General features: G+C 44.7%; 1 protein-coding gene across 3 annotated transcripts in view; it reads right to left on the reverse strand.

The window, feature by feature from the left end:
- Positions 1-2,869: 2,869 nt before the first annotated feature.
- fgf14 (fibroblast growth factor 14) overlaps positions 2,870-14,024 on the reverse strand; it is a 357,611-nt gene continuing 346,456 nt past the window's right edge. For all 3 annotated transcript variants that reach the window (XM_067986615.1, XM_067986614.1, XM_067986613.1), the window contains exon 5: positions 2,870-6,625. In XM_067986615.1, coding sequence (XP_067842716.1) covers positions 6,489-6,625 — 137 coding nt within the window. In that variant the 3' untranslated portion in view covers positions 2,870-6,488. The remainder of the gene's footprint in view (positions 6,626-14,024) is intronic.

Below are 14,024 nucleotides of genomic sequence, written 5' to 3' on the forward strand. Positions count from 1 at the left end.
TTCTTTTTCCCAGTATTGTAATATTTACAGATGTTTTTGCAGTATATAAGACCTGTTCTTTGTAAAGTATTAATAAAACACAGGACTACCAAATGACATTCCACTGAAATATCAGTAATAATTAACAGTTGGATTTGTAGAAGAAGAAGTGAATCATCGGCTCTAATGTACAAATTCCTTTCAGCAATATTTTACATATGCATAATATAGTGTAAATACTTGAGGGTTTGTAATTCAATGCATCGTTACATCGAAACCAGGACAAAATTGCAGATTCACTAATAAACCCAATGGGGAATTCAGGAGAAAGTTCTTTACCCAGAGAGTGGTGAGAATGTGGAACTCGTTACCACATGGAATAGTTGAGGCGAATAACATAGATACATTTAAGGGGAAGCTGGATAAACACATGAGGGAGAAAGGAATAGAAGGATATGCTGATAGGGTGAGATGAAGTAGGGAGGGAGGAGGCTCGTGTGGAGCATAAATGCCGGCATGGACCTGTTGGGCCGAATGGCCTGTTGTTACGCTGTAGACTCGATGCAACTCAACGGCTCGATCATCTCTTCACTCGCACTGAAACACATATGAGATGGAGGTGTGTGAGACAACATCATTTCAGGTTCTGTTATGGTAAGTCATGCCTTCACTTACCTTGGCCACCTTCACTTACCTTCACAAACTCATTAAAATCTTTACTGCACAGTACCGCCGTTCCTGGGGTCTTAGGGACAGCACTGGCTGCTTGAGGTGCCTCCCTCCATATTGCCTCTAGTACTCTTTTCTGGGCCCTCCTGTCGAATGCCAAAGAGCCTGTGTCTTCTTGCCCTTATCTCTGCCCACTTCAACCCCAAGGAAGCTACTGAGACTCTCGGGCCTTTGATCACAAGAGACTCAGCCAGTGCTGCTCCTCTTTTTGTCTTTTGAAAGCTTCTTATTGTTTCCTCCTCCTCTATCTCCCTCAGAAAATTTTGTGGGCCCTTTAACTAGAATCATAGAAGTTACAACATGGAAACAGGCCCTTCGGCCCAACATGTCCATGTCGCCCAGTTTATACCACTAAGCTAGTCCCAATTGCCTGCACTTGGCCCATATCCCTCTATACCCATCTTACCCATGTAACTGTCCAAATGCTTTTTAAAAGACAAAATTGTACCCGCCTCTACTACTGCCTCTGGCAGCTCGTTCCAGACACTCACCACCCTTTGAGTGAAAAAATTGCCCCTCTGGACCCTTTTGTATCTCTCCCCTCTCACCTTAAATCTATGTCCCCTCGTTATAGACTCCCCTACCTTTGGGAAAAGATTTTGACTATCGACCTTATCTATGCCCCTCATTATTTTATAGACTTCTATAAGATCACCCCTTAACCTCCTACTCTCCAGGGAAAAAAGTCCCAGTCTGTCTAACCTCTCCCTGTAAGTCAAACCATCAAGTCCCGGTAGCATCCTGGTAAATCTTTTCTGCACTCTTTCTAGTTTAATAATATCCTTTCTATAATAGGGTGACCAGAACTGTACACAGTATTCCAAGTGTGGCCTCACCAATGCCCTGTACAACTTCAACAAGACATCCCAACTCCTGCATTCAATGTTCTGACCAACTGCTGCTGCTGAGCAGGATTTCCCTCCCTCTGAGTGATGGAGCACCAGTCAGGATTAAGATTCCTGCTTTAAACATGCCCTGCATATTAAATTAGCCTTCCCCCTAGGAAGGATCCTGTGGACTGGTGGCAGTCCCACTCGCTCAGGTTTCCGACAGGCCCTAAACTTTAGGACCTCAGACAATCGCAAATTCATCTTTTACGACGAACTGCAGCCCCTTGAACAATGGTTTCCTGGCCAGATTTTGCTCTCCCCCACCCCCGCACAAGAACATGTCCCACAGGCCAAGTTCTCCGGGCAAGTTTTCCCTGTGCCTGTCGCCTGTTCAAATTACAGGGCAGGCATCGCAAACTTCAGAGCCCCCTCCCCGTGCTGTGATTTTGAGATCCCCTGTACATTGGGCCAATGCAATTCCTTATTTGCTTCATCTCTCAAGATCTAGCCAGTGACTGCCTCCTTATATATTTTTTTTTGCAGCCTTTCATTTTTCATGTGGGTTTATTCCTATTACAACTGCCTGTAGACTGTGGTCTTCAGTCCCACATACTGGAATAGACAAAGTGAGATGGAGTTATTTTGTTTTTTTACCATGTATTCCCAGAGTGTTTCTTTTCAAAAATATATTTGTTTGTGGGATGTGGACAGAACTGGTGAAGTTACATTTATTGCCCCTCCCCAGTTGTCTTGAGCAGATGTTGGTGAGTCTGCCTCTTGAATCAAATGGTTGTTTGTTTATAACTGTGTGTCTCGTTAAACCAATTCAGAGGGCATTAAGTGTCAACCATGCTGTATTAACAATGTCATTTGCATAATAGCCTGTTCAATTTTTTAGACGATAGATAGATTATTTGACCCAGTCAAACACCAGAGAGCAGTCTCCCAGTACAGATGGGTTTTTAATTTGTGGTCGAGTTAAACCACGCACCTGTTTGATTCGAAGAGTCCCATCACATAGAAACACCCAACATTAACCAAAACTCAACAGCAATTTCTTCGGCCCACCTAAGTATATGCAAACGGACGCTTTGTGCCAAAACAATTCAGTGATTTCTACACTGGTTTTGTCGAATTCTGCAGAGTTAAAACCACAGTCAAATTCTGCAGTCACGCCGCACACAAGCCCAGCGGGAAAAGGATTTATTGACATTCTGACCGCACTCGTTGATGGCCTGATGTGCACACGATATAATTCAGGGACGGATAGGAGTTAAGATCGAAAGGACTGAACAGTGGAGCTAAAATACGTATCCATGTGTCCCAGTCTCTCCCTGCAGATTACACACTCCATCTGTGGAAAGTTGATGGGCCATGGCTGCTCTATTCCTTCATATAAATATTTTATTCAATATGTTGTATTCGTGTGTACAACAAATGATAATAAACATTTAAACTGTACAATGCAGACAAACTCTTTTTTTTTGCATATATGTATGTAAATTTAGTAATACATACCAACAGTTCTTGATACATATAACCTACTACATGCAATTCTGTTTCACCATTGCCACCCTCTTCCCATGCAACAGATGAGACAACACACAAAATAGTAACCAAAACACAAAGAATAAATATCCCTCTGCTGTACTTTTTTTTTTAAACATGATAAGAATTAACTTAACAAGGACAACCATTCATTTTGGAATAAACACCCTCACAAACAACAGGGGGGTGGGGGGATGAAATCAAACTACAGAGGGGTTAATAATCATAAACCCATTGTCACTTACAAAAATAAATTCAGTCTTTAATCAGTAGGGTTCACTGTGGAAAACTGCATGTTGTATGTGGTCTCTGGGAACACCAGCACCCCCCCGGCCCCCACCTCCCCCCCCCCATAAAGCTAAAATCAAAATTACTCGTGCAAATTGTTTCATTTTTAATCACAGCATTTAATTAGCTCAGTACAGAGTCTCTGGTGCTGGCAGGTGTGCTTAAATATTTTTTTTCTGCTTTTTTTTTAAAAAAAGAGGAAATCAACACAAATCTTATTTCTTGCATTGGACAAACAATGAATTAGAAATCGCTAAAAGTCATCGGATGAATACATTAGCAGCCTAGCAGCATAGCGCCATCTCTCTACTCGATTAAGAATCTGCAGAAGTCGTAGTTTGTAAAATGAATCAGAAGTATTAGAAAGAAGAAATACTTATTAAATAGGTTTAAAGGTCGGAAGAACTGCCACAGCTGCAGCTTTTCAAACAATTCCTTGCAATGCAGAAACACTTTGACCATCTAGATTACAAGTAAAGGCGATGAAAAAGTGAAAATGTTTGCGATATCTTGCTGAAAATAAAACGGTCAAAACATACTGACTAGTACCAGACTACAGAATGGTTTTTAATTAGTACAATGCTTGTCTTCTAGAATCTGCATTTATTAAGTCCTACTCATCAGTTTTCTAGACCCTAAATTAAAATTCCTTTTCTGATATAACCACACAACTCACAGTGCAGCCGACTCACTGCTTCCTGATTTTAAATTGAACTCAGTGCTCTCTCCATTTTTTCAGTAAAATGCATTTTTTTTAAAATTCCGTTTTCCATTAAGTTGAATCCTGCTATATTTATAATCTGTGGTCTTCGACTAGACCCATGAGTCGCAGGATTTTTTTCCTTGTTCTGAGGCAGTGGTGTTCGTAAACATGTTCAAAAGTAATTTTCATTCAACAAATGAAAGTTTAGCTAGGGTGTATTGTGATTTGACTTCATTTTTGATGATATTGTCATTGTGTATTATGTTTCCAAAGGTTTCACTTAGCTTTGTAAGGATAGTTTTTCCTGAATTAATTATTGTTTTCTTTTGCCATTTTGCTCAGTTGAATCCCATGCTCGGGAATTAAGGGCATCTCAACTTTCTGTTCGGTATTTTTGATATACATCAGAATGAAGCACTTCTCACTTGATAGAAATAGCGTAGAAAGTTAGCTGAATAAAGTTATATCTAACTCGTGTTAAAACTACGGACAGGGAAGAGTCAAAATGAAGATATTGCGTTTTGGTGTTTTTTAACAATCAATGGCTCAGCTCTTTTAAGGTAACTACTTCTCTGGTAAGCTAGCTAAGTAATCAGAGTAGTATTAGAAGTTCTAGTTAGAACAATTTGGGGTCTGTTTTCCGACTCGCCTATTTTGGTGGCATCAGCTCATTAAAATAAAAGAACATTTGGGGCAAAACATGGAACAAATCAAACTTAAAGATAAAATCTCGCTTTTTGATACTGTTTTGTGATTCGGAAAAATGTTATTTTGAGCACTTAAAACTCGCTCAATTGTTCGGAGAAATCAATTCATTGAAGAGTAATATGACTCATGGCAATCGCCATGAAAAGTCTCCTTTTCCACCAGGGGTCTTGGTTTTTGGTGTGCATTTAGAACAAGGCAAATCACCTTCAGCCCAGCAGTTTCCAGTGACTCATGTCTAATTGCATGCTGGGCGAGGTATGCTGGTAGTACATCGATCACAATGAGCCGTACTGCATGCTGAGCTTAAAAGAAATAAGAACAAGAAAGCTCTCTCACAAATCTCTTGCCACAGCCGTTAAAACCCTTTTCTTACCCTCTGCAATGAAAACCAAAAGTGTCACTTTGAGCTACATCTTGCGTTGCCGCTGCGAGGACACAATGGGAGGCTTTGCCCCACGCTTCCCTGGACAGGAGCAGCTTGCAGCCTCATGTCTTGTGATTTCTCATTTACCCTTGTGAACGAGAAGGGTAACAGAAAAAAGTAGACTTTTCTCAATGGGCCACCTCAAGCACAACCCCAGGTTGGTGAAAGGATAGCTCAAAATTTCAAAAGGTAGTGGGAGGAGGGAGGAAGGGAAGAGAGGAGAGAGGGAGGGAGGGAGGGAGGGAGAGAGGGAGGGAGGGGTTGGCTTTTTGTTTCTGCTGGACTACATAGTCTACCCAGATTTCCTAGAGCCCACACACACACAATTTGGGAATAATGGGCGCCGCTCACTGACCAGGCAAATGTCACTGCTACCAAGTCAGCTCGTGATATGTGCGTGCAACACAACGTCACAAGAAGGGAGCTGCAGAGGTACCCAGTGTTAATCGGAGACCCTTCTATAGGTTGTATGTGACACAATTCCCTCTACATTACCACCAATCCAAAGGACGATTTATCAGTCTCTGCACAGTCTTTTCATTTACAAGTCTAATCAATAGCCTAAGCCTGAGACACTGATTCCATTCCTGATTGATGCATTTTGTCGTGATATTATTTACCGAGGCTTCCCATATCCCTGATAACTGGTTTTTGTGTTTCCAATCCTTACTGGAGTCAAGCCAGCGGTGTCGTTTTATATTTTTTTTCGTTGTCTTCTTTTTTTTTGATAGCAAAAAACACTCAACAGTCCCTGCAAACAAAACAAGGTTAGGACAAGTGCATTAATCAGCAATGTAAAAACGAGATAGGGTCGCAGTTCAGAATGAGCAGAGATTTACAGCAATGATCTGTGATTCCGCTGCTGTCTGCTGTGTTACAAATCGACAGGTCTGAAACACTTAAAACTTCTCCGGGAACTGGATTCGAAAAAAAGAGACTCACTCGGGTGTTTGTTCAGCAGGCAATGTATCAAATGTAGTTGTGAAATACGTCAACCCCGTGGAGTGACACAGTTAACAAGGAAATAGATAAAAGGCATTCCATTATCTTGGTAGAGCATTTCATGGTCAGTTTAGCTGGTTATCCAGATCTCTTCTTGTTGTGGAAGTAGCTACTTGTAAGGATTTATCCATTGCAATGAAATCGTCCACAGATTGCAATGAACAAGGAGTTCACTTGCTTTACCTGATCCACAGACAATTGGAGGGTGAGAGTCTGCCAGGGATAAATCACTCAACAGTGTAATGGTTTAGGAATTCGCGTCCTCACCAAGCTCTGGCTATGTTGATTTGTTCTTTTTTACTTGTTTACCTCCGTTCATTATTGCAGAAGTACTTGTGCTTTTACTCGGGGTGGTCACGTTCTTCGGCACTGTCTCACCGATGTCGTGTAGTGATGGTTCTCGGTACATGGCAACTGGAAGTGATTGGAGAAAATGCACATGTGAAATAGTCTTCTCCAGAATGTTCACAACTGACTGTAAATTGCTGTAACCGTTTTAATAATTAAATGGGGCCCTGTCTTGGTGAAAAAGTATTTGCCAAACGGTACGGTTTTTGTTCGGCAAAGGGTATGAACCTGGAGAGCCAGGTCACAGATTGAGATCCAATAATATATTCCAATATAATTTACAAGCAAGAGGACGTTTGCCAAACACTTTTTCATCCAGAGAGTGTCTCTTCAACGTGGAGATCTTGTCGCTTTAGCAAGATTACAACATCAAACAGCAATCATTCCTAAGAATAATTGAGGGGTGAAGTTCACCCTTTACTGAAAAACTGGAGAGTGGTGTTTTTCTAATGGCTCAGCAACTGCACATTTCACAAAACCACGGGGTGGATTTTAACCCCGAGCAAGTTTCGGGGATGGGGGGGGGGGGGGGGGGGGTGGGTGGGGGGGGTGGAATTGGTGGGGGGGGGGGGGAAGGGGGTGCAGAGCCAGTGCGAAACGCACCCACTGTCAGAAATTTCAGGCCGGGTTATATATCTGGAATTGGATATATACTTTAAAAGGAGAAATTTGCAGGGCTATAGGGAGTGGGACTAATTGGACAGCTCTTTCAAAGAGCCAGCACAGGCACGGTGGGCCGAATGTCCTCCTTCTGTGCTGTATCATTCTATTAACTCCTGCGCCTCATCTGCATGCCACCGCTCAGAAACGGGCGGGAATCGACAACGAGCCATTGGGCAGGAGAGGAAGGTCCGGAGGCTGCCCATCACACTAGCGTAAGGTCGAGGGTTGCCAACCCTCCAGGATTGCCCCTGGAGTCTCCAGGAATTGAAGATTAATCTCCAGGACACTGCTGGGAGCAAAAACCCAGGAGCAAAATCATAGGGACATTAAAAAAAACAATAATTTTCTTTCAACGCTTTTGTTTATTACTTGGAATTGGGAAAGAAAGGGATGTTTGACTGACAATCAATCGGGATAACGAGGAATCTGTTTGCTTTTCAACTGGCCGTGGGAAGGTGTTGAGCTGTGTGGACTGACACGTCGGGCGACCGCTGGAGGGAGCGTGGGGGGGGGGGGGGCGGGGGCAGTCGGATGGAGGAGGTCACGTGATGAAACCTCCAGGGTGACATCCAGCCAGAGTTGGCAACCCCTAGACAGGCCCCTCCCCACCGGCACCCAGGTAAGTGGATGGTGGATTGGGGGGGTTCGGTGCGGTCTCGCGGGTGGGCGAGCGAGGCCCAGATATTCTTCCTGATGCTCGGAGGAGAACTCTGCTCCTCCTGAGCCCACGTAGGGAAAGGTCCACATGTACCTCAGAGGGCCTCTCCGATCTGAAGACCTGCGTTAACCTGGCAGAGAAGCCTATTTTAACATTGGGATGAGAGGGTTGTCCTCTGAGGAGAGGTTGAGTAGAATGGGCCTGTACTCTCTGGAGTTCAGAAGAATGAGAGGTGATCTCATTGAAACATATAGGATTCTGAGGGGGCTCGACAGGGTAGATGCTGAGAGGTTGTTTCCCTTGGCTGGAAAGTCTAGAACTAGGCAGGGGGGGGCACAGTCCCAGGATAAGGGGACGGCCATTTAAGATTGAGATGAGGAGAAATTTCTTCACTCAGAGAGTTGTAATTCTTTGGAATTCTCTACCCCAGAGGGCTGTGGATGCTGAGTCGTCGAGTATATTCAAGGCTGAGATGGATAGATTTTTGGACTCTAGGGGAATCGAGGGATGTGGGGATCGGGCGGGAAAGTGGAGTTGAGGTCGAAGGTCAGCCATGGTCTTATTGAATGGCGGAGCAGGCTCGAGGGGCCGTATGGCCGACTCCTGCTCCCATTTCTTATGTTCATTTGGTGCAGAAAAGGACGGGTGGGCAGACAGATCATGCCCGCCATTGCTGCCAGCAGGCCTGGGCTGGGGTTGCCAACTCTGGTTGGACGTATTCCTGGAGGTTTCATCACATTATCTCGGACCTCTAACCACCCCGCCCCCAAACTCCCACCATTGGTTGCCTGACATGTCCATCCTCGCGGAGCCCCGCCTTCCACAGCCAATCAGAAAACGAACAGACCCTTCATTACCCGATTGGATGATTCTCGACTGTCAGTCAAACAGCCATTTTTCCCATTGCCGAAATTTTTACGATTAATAAGCAAAAGTGTTGAAAGCAAATGAACAAAAACGCACAATTTTATTTTAATGCCCTTATGATTTGCTCACAGCAGTGTCCTGGAGATTAACCTGTAATTCCCGGAGACTCTAGGGCAATCATAGAATCATAGAAGTTTACAACATGGAAACAGGCCCTTCAGCCCAACATGTCCATGTCGCCCAGTTTATACCACTAAGCTAGTCCCAATTGCCTGCACTTGGCCCATATCCCTCTATACCCATCTTACCCACGTAACTGTCCAAATGCTTTTTAAAAGACAAAATTGTACCCGCCTCTACTACTGCCTCTGGCAGCTCATTCCAGACACTCACCACCCTTTGAGTGAAAAAATTGCCCCTCTGGACCCTTTTGTATCTCTCCCCTCTCACCTTAAATCTATGCCCCCTCGTTATAGACTCCCCTACCTTTGGGAAAAGATTTTGACTATCTACCTTATTTATGCCCCTCATTATTTAATAGACTTCTATAAGATCACCCCTAAACCTCCTACTCTCCAGGGAAAAAAGTCTCAGTCTATCCAACCTCTCCCTATAAGTCAAACCATCAAGTCCCGGTAGCATCCTAGTAAATCTTTTCTGCACTCTTTCTAGTTTAATAATATCCTTTCTATAATAGGGTGACCAGAACTGTACACAGTACTCCAAGTGTGGCCTTACTAATGTCTTGTACAACTTCAACAAGACATCCCAACTCCTGTATTCAATGTTCTGACCAATGAAACCAAGCATGCTGAATGCCTTCTTCACCACCCTATCCACCTGTGACTCCACTTTCAAGGAGCTATGAACCTGTACTCCTAGATCTCTTTGTTCTATAACTCTCCCCAACGCCCTACCATTAACGGAGTAGGTCCTGGCCCGATTCGATCTACCAAAATGCATCACCTCACATTTATCTAAATTAAACTCCATCTGCCATTCATCGGCCCACTGGCCCAATTTATCAAGATCCCTTTGCAATCCTAGATAACCTTCTTCACTGTCCACAATGCCACCAATCTTGGTGTCATCTGCAAACTTGCTAACCATGCCTCCTAAATTCTCATCCAAATCATTAATATAAATAACAGCGGACCCAGCACCGATCCCTGAGGCACACCGCTGGTCACAGGCCTCCAGTTTGAAACACAACCCTTTACAACCACCCTCTGTCTTCTGTCGTCAATCCAATTTTGTATCCAATCCTTGAGGGTTGGCGACCCCTAGGCCAGGGCGTCATTGGCATGGACCCGGTGAGTTGTGTGCTCCAAACCAGGGCTCCCATGGAGTTTCCCCAATGGGAAATTGGCTGGTTACCCACGCCTGGAGGTGGGGCGAGGGGGGGAGGAAGGGGGGGAAGGGGGAGGGGGAGGGGCTGGCAGTGGGCTGGAGGATTTTTGTGGGGTATTCCTGCTCTTCCTGGTCCCACAAAAATAAAAGATGAAATGGGTTCGGTTCCTTTAAGGGCCCCTGGTTGGGTCACTCAACGCCAGTACAAATGGGCAGAGCATGCACAGTGCAATTGTACCTCAAAATTACAATAGGGTCTTATGTACACCATTGGACATTGATTAGCATATTGAATGTGTACTCCAGCCCGAAACAGGCAGGTGCTCCAGCCACCCATCAATAGGCCCCTAACAAGATGGCGGTATCATAACGTTAGCTGACGCCATTTTCAAGCCCAGACTGCCCCATGGTCCTTGAAAAGCACTTCCTGAAGCCGTGTAATTGAACATTTCAGAGCATTTATCTGATGTAGATCTATTCCTATCTGAAACGGACTTGAGGTGCCAGAAAGACTTTCAGTCAGGGCCATTTATAACCCCGAGAGAGAGGGAGACAGACAGACAGACAGAGGGAGGCCCTCTCTCAGCCAGATTCAAGCTCGTTCTGGGAGGTAGATGTTTCTATAACTGAAGAGCGTAGATTCTGTTTGTTTTTTCCCTATCAGACTAAAGGAAGTGGGTGTCAGAGGATGTGTGCCCAGTGACACCGAATTATAGCAGTTAACTGTGTAAGTTCCATAAAGCACAAGTAGCTTATGACCGTTTAACACACAAGTAGCAGAATACTCTACAACTCACTGTCACTTCTCAGACACTAGGCCCTATTTCACTTATGTTTCACCGACAAAACCAATATTTGGCAGTAGATTCTGGCAGAAGGGAATGTTTGCATTAGTTGCGAGATAGATTTGTGGTATTGTCTTGTTGCTGCTTCACAAGGAATTGTGCTCCAGTAATCATAGTGCTCGATCCTCAGTACCATTGCTACAGCACAAGAAAATAGTAAAGGTTAAATATTTCAATTCATATAACAAAAAGGTTATTCAAAACGGTATTAAGTGGGAAGAGAAACCAATTATTAATCGACAGCAATAACTTGCATTTATATAGCGCCTTTAACGTAGTAAAACGTTCCAAGGTGCTTCACGGAAGCGATTATCAGACAAATTTGACACCAAGCCACATAAGGAGATATTAGGACAGGTGACCAAGAGCTTGGTCAAAGAGGTAGGTTTTAAGGAGCGTCTTAAAGGAGGAGAGAGAGGCGGAGAGGTTTAGGGAGGGAATTCCAGAGCTTAGGGCCCAGGCAGCTGAAGGCACGGCCGCCAATGGTGGAGCGATTAAAATCGGGGCCGGACAAGAGGCCAGAATTGAGGGAGCGCAGAGATCCCGGAGGGTTGCAGGGCTGGAGGAGGTCACAGAGATAGGGAGGGGCGAGGCCATGGAGGGATTTTGAAAACAAGGATGAGAATGTTAAGTTCTCATCAACGTTGGATGTTAGTAGCAAGCTGGCATTCTATGGCGGTAATCATAGAAAATATGATGTACGATGTCACGTCGCCAACTTTGAATTTGCCGGCCATAAAACACAGCTGATATATTCACTGTCGACCATCACCTCTGGTGCAAAATGCCATATGTGGCAGGAATTGGTAAGGAGCCGGCATAATGGCACTCTGCCTGACTTCCCAACACACCTGCCCAGGTAAAATGGCTTAACTAAAGTGGAAAATCCTGTCCGTAAATTTACGAAATACGTCCCTTTCATTTTTTTCCCTCTTTCTTCCACAACAAGTGCAAGCAATTGGGACTAGCTTAGTGGTATAAACTGGGCGACATGGACATGTTGGGCCGAAGGGCCTGTTTCCATGTTGTAAACTTCTATGATTCTAACTGATATGCATTAATGACCTGGACTTGGGTATAGAGGGTATAACGTAAAAGTTTGCGGAAGAGACGAATCGTAGAAATGTAGTAAACAGTGAGGAGGATAGTAACAGACTTCAGGAGGACAGAGACAGGCTGGTGAAATGGGCAGACACACGGCAGATGAAGTTTAACGCAGAGAAGTGCGAAGTGGTGCATTTTGGTCAGAAGAACGAGGAGAGGCAATATAAACTAAATGGTACAGTTTTAAAGGGGGTGCAGGAACAGAGAGACCTGGGGGTGTGTGTACACAAATCTTTGAAGGTAGCAGGACAAGTTGAGAAGGCTGTTAAAAAAGCATAGGCGATCCTGGGCTTTATTAGTGGAGGCATAGAGTACAAAAGCAAGGAAGTTATGCTAAACCTTTACAAAACACTGGTTAGGTCTCAGCTGGAGTATTGAGTCCAATTCTGGGCACCGCACTTTAGGAAGGATGTCAAGGCTTTGGAGAGGGTGCAGAGGAGATTTACTAGAATGGTCCCAGGGGAGGGTTCCCAGCCCTTCCGGAATGACCGGGAGTTTCCTGAAATCGGGGATACCTCTCCCCAGAGATTCAGCGATTAAAATTTCCCGCTGTAGTGGCCCCCACCCCACTCTGTGACATCACCGGCAGAGCCGCGACCGGCCGTCGGGAGGGGGGCTGAAGGATCAGGAATCGCAGGTGTCGGTATTCGAGGTGGTCTCACCAATTGGGGCGGGAGGGGGAGCTCTGCAACCAGGGGGGGCTCGGGAATGAAGTGGAAGAGAGGGGGACTGGGGAATCATAGAATCATAGAAGTTTACAACATGGAAACAGGCCCTTCGGCCCAACATGTCCATGTCGCCCAGTTTATACCACTAAGCTAGTCCCAGTTGCCTGCACTTGGCCCATATCCCTCTATACCCATCTTACCCATGTAACTGTCCAAATGCTTTTTAAAAGACAAAATTGTACCCACCTCTACTACTGCCTCTGGCAGCTTGTTCCAGACACTCACCACCCTTTGAGTGAAAAAATTGCCCCTCTGGACCCTTTTGTATCTCTCCCCTCTCACCTTGAATCTATGCCCCCTCGTTATAGACTCCCCTACCTTTGGGAAAAGATTTGACTATCGACCTTATCTATGCCCCTCATTATTTTATAGACTTCTATAAGATCACCCCTAAACCTCCTACTCTCCAGGGAAAAAAGTCCCAGTCTATCCAACCTCTCCCTATAAGTCAAACCATCAAGTCCCGGTAGCATCCTGGTAAATCTTTTCTGCACTCTTTCTAGTTTAATAATATCCTTTCTATAATAGGGTGACCAGAACTGTACACAGTATTCCAAGTGTGGCCTTACTAATGTCTTGTACAACTTCAACAAGACATCCCAACTCCTGTATTCAATGTTCTGACCAATGAAACCAAGCATGCTGAATGCCTTCTTCACCACCCTATCCACCTGTGACTCCACTTTCAAGGAACTATGAACCTGTACTCCTAGATCTCTTTGTTCTATAACTCTCCCCAACGCCCTACCATTAACGGAGTAGGTCCTGGCCCGATTCGATCTACCAAAATGCATCACCTCACATTTATCTAAATTAAACTCCATCTGCCATTCATTGGCCCACTGGCCCAATTTATCAAGATCCCGTTGCAATCCTAGATAACCTTCTTCACTGTCCACAATGCCACCAATCTTGGTGTCATCTGCAAACTTACTGGGGGTCTAGGGGTCGGGGATTGGGGCTCAAGCAGATTCAACAGTAACTTTCAAAAGGGAATTGGATAAATACTTGAAGGGAAAAAAATTACAGGGCTATGGGGAGTGGGACTAATTGGACAGCTCTTTCAAAGAGCCGGCACAGGCACGATGGGCCGAACGGCCTCCTTCTGTGCTGTAACATACTATGATACCATGAATTGAACCTGAGGTCTGTGTGATTAGTCTAATTACTGTTTTAACCAGTTGATGGATTGGGGGAGCTAACGGCCTGTTACTTGCATAATGGAGAATTACACTTAAAAATATCAGCAA

This window comes from Heptranchias perlo, chromosome 6 (assembly GCF_035084215.1).
Source record: "Heptranchias perlo isolate sHepPer1 chromosome 6, sHepPer1.hap1, whole genome shotgun sequence".
NCBI classification, from domain to species: Eukaryota; Metazoa; Chordata; class Chondrichthyes; order Hexanchiformes; family Hexanchidae; genus Heptranchias; species Heptranchias perlo.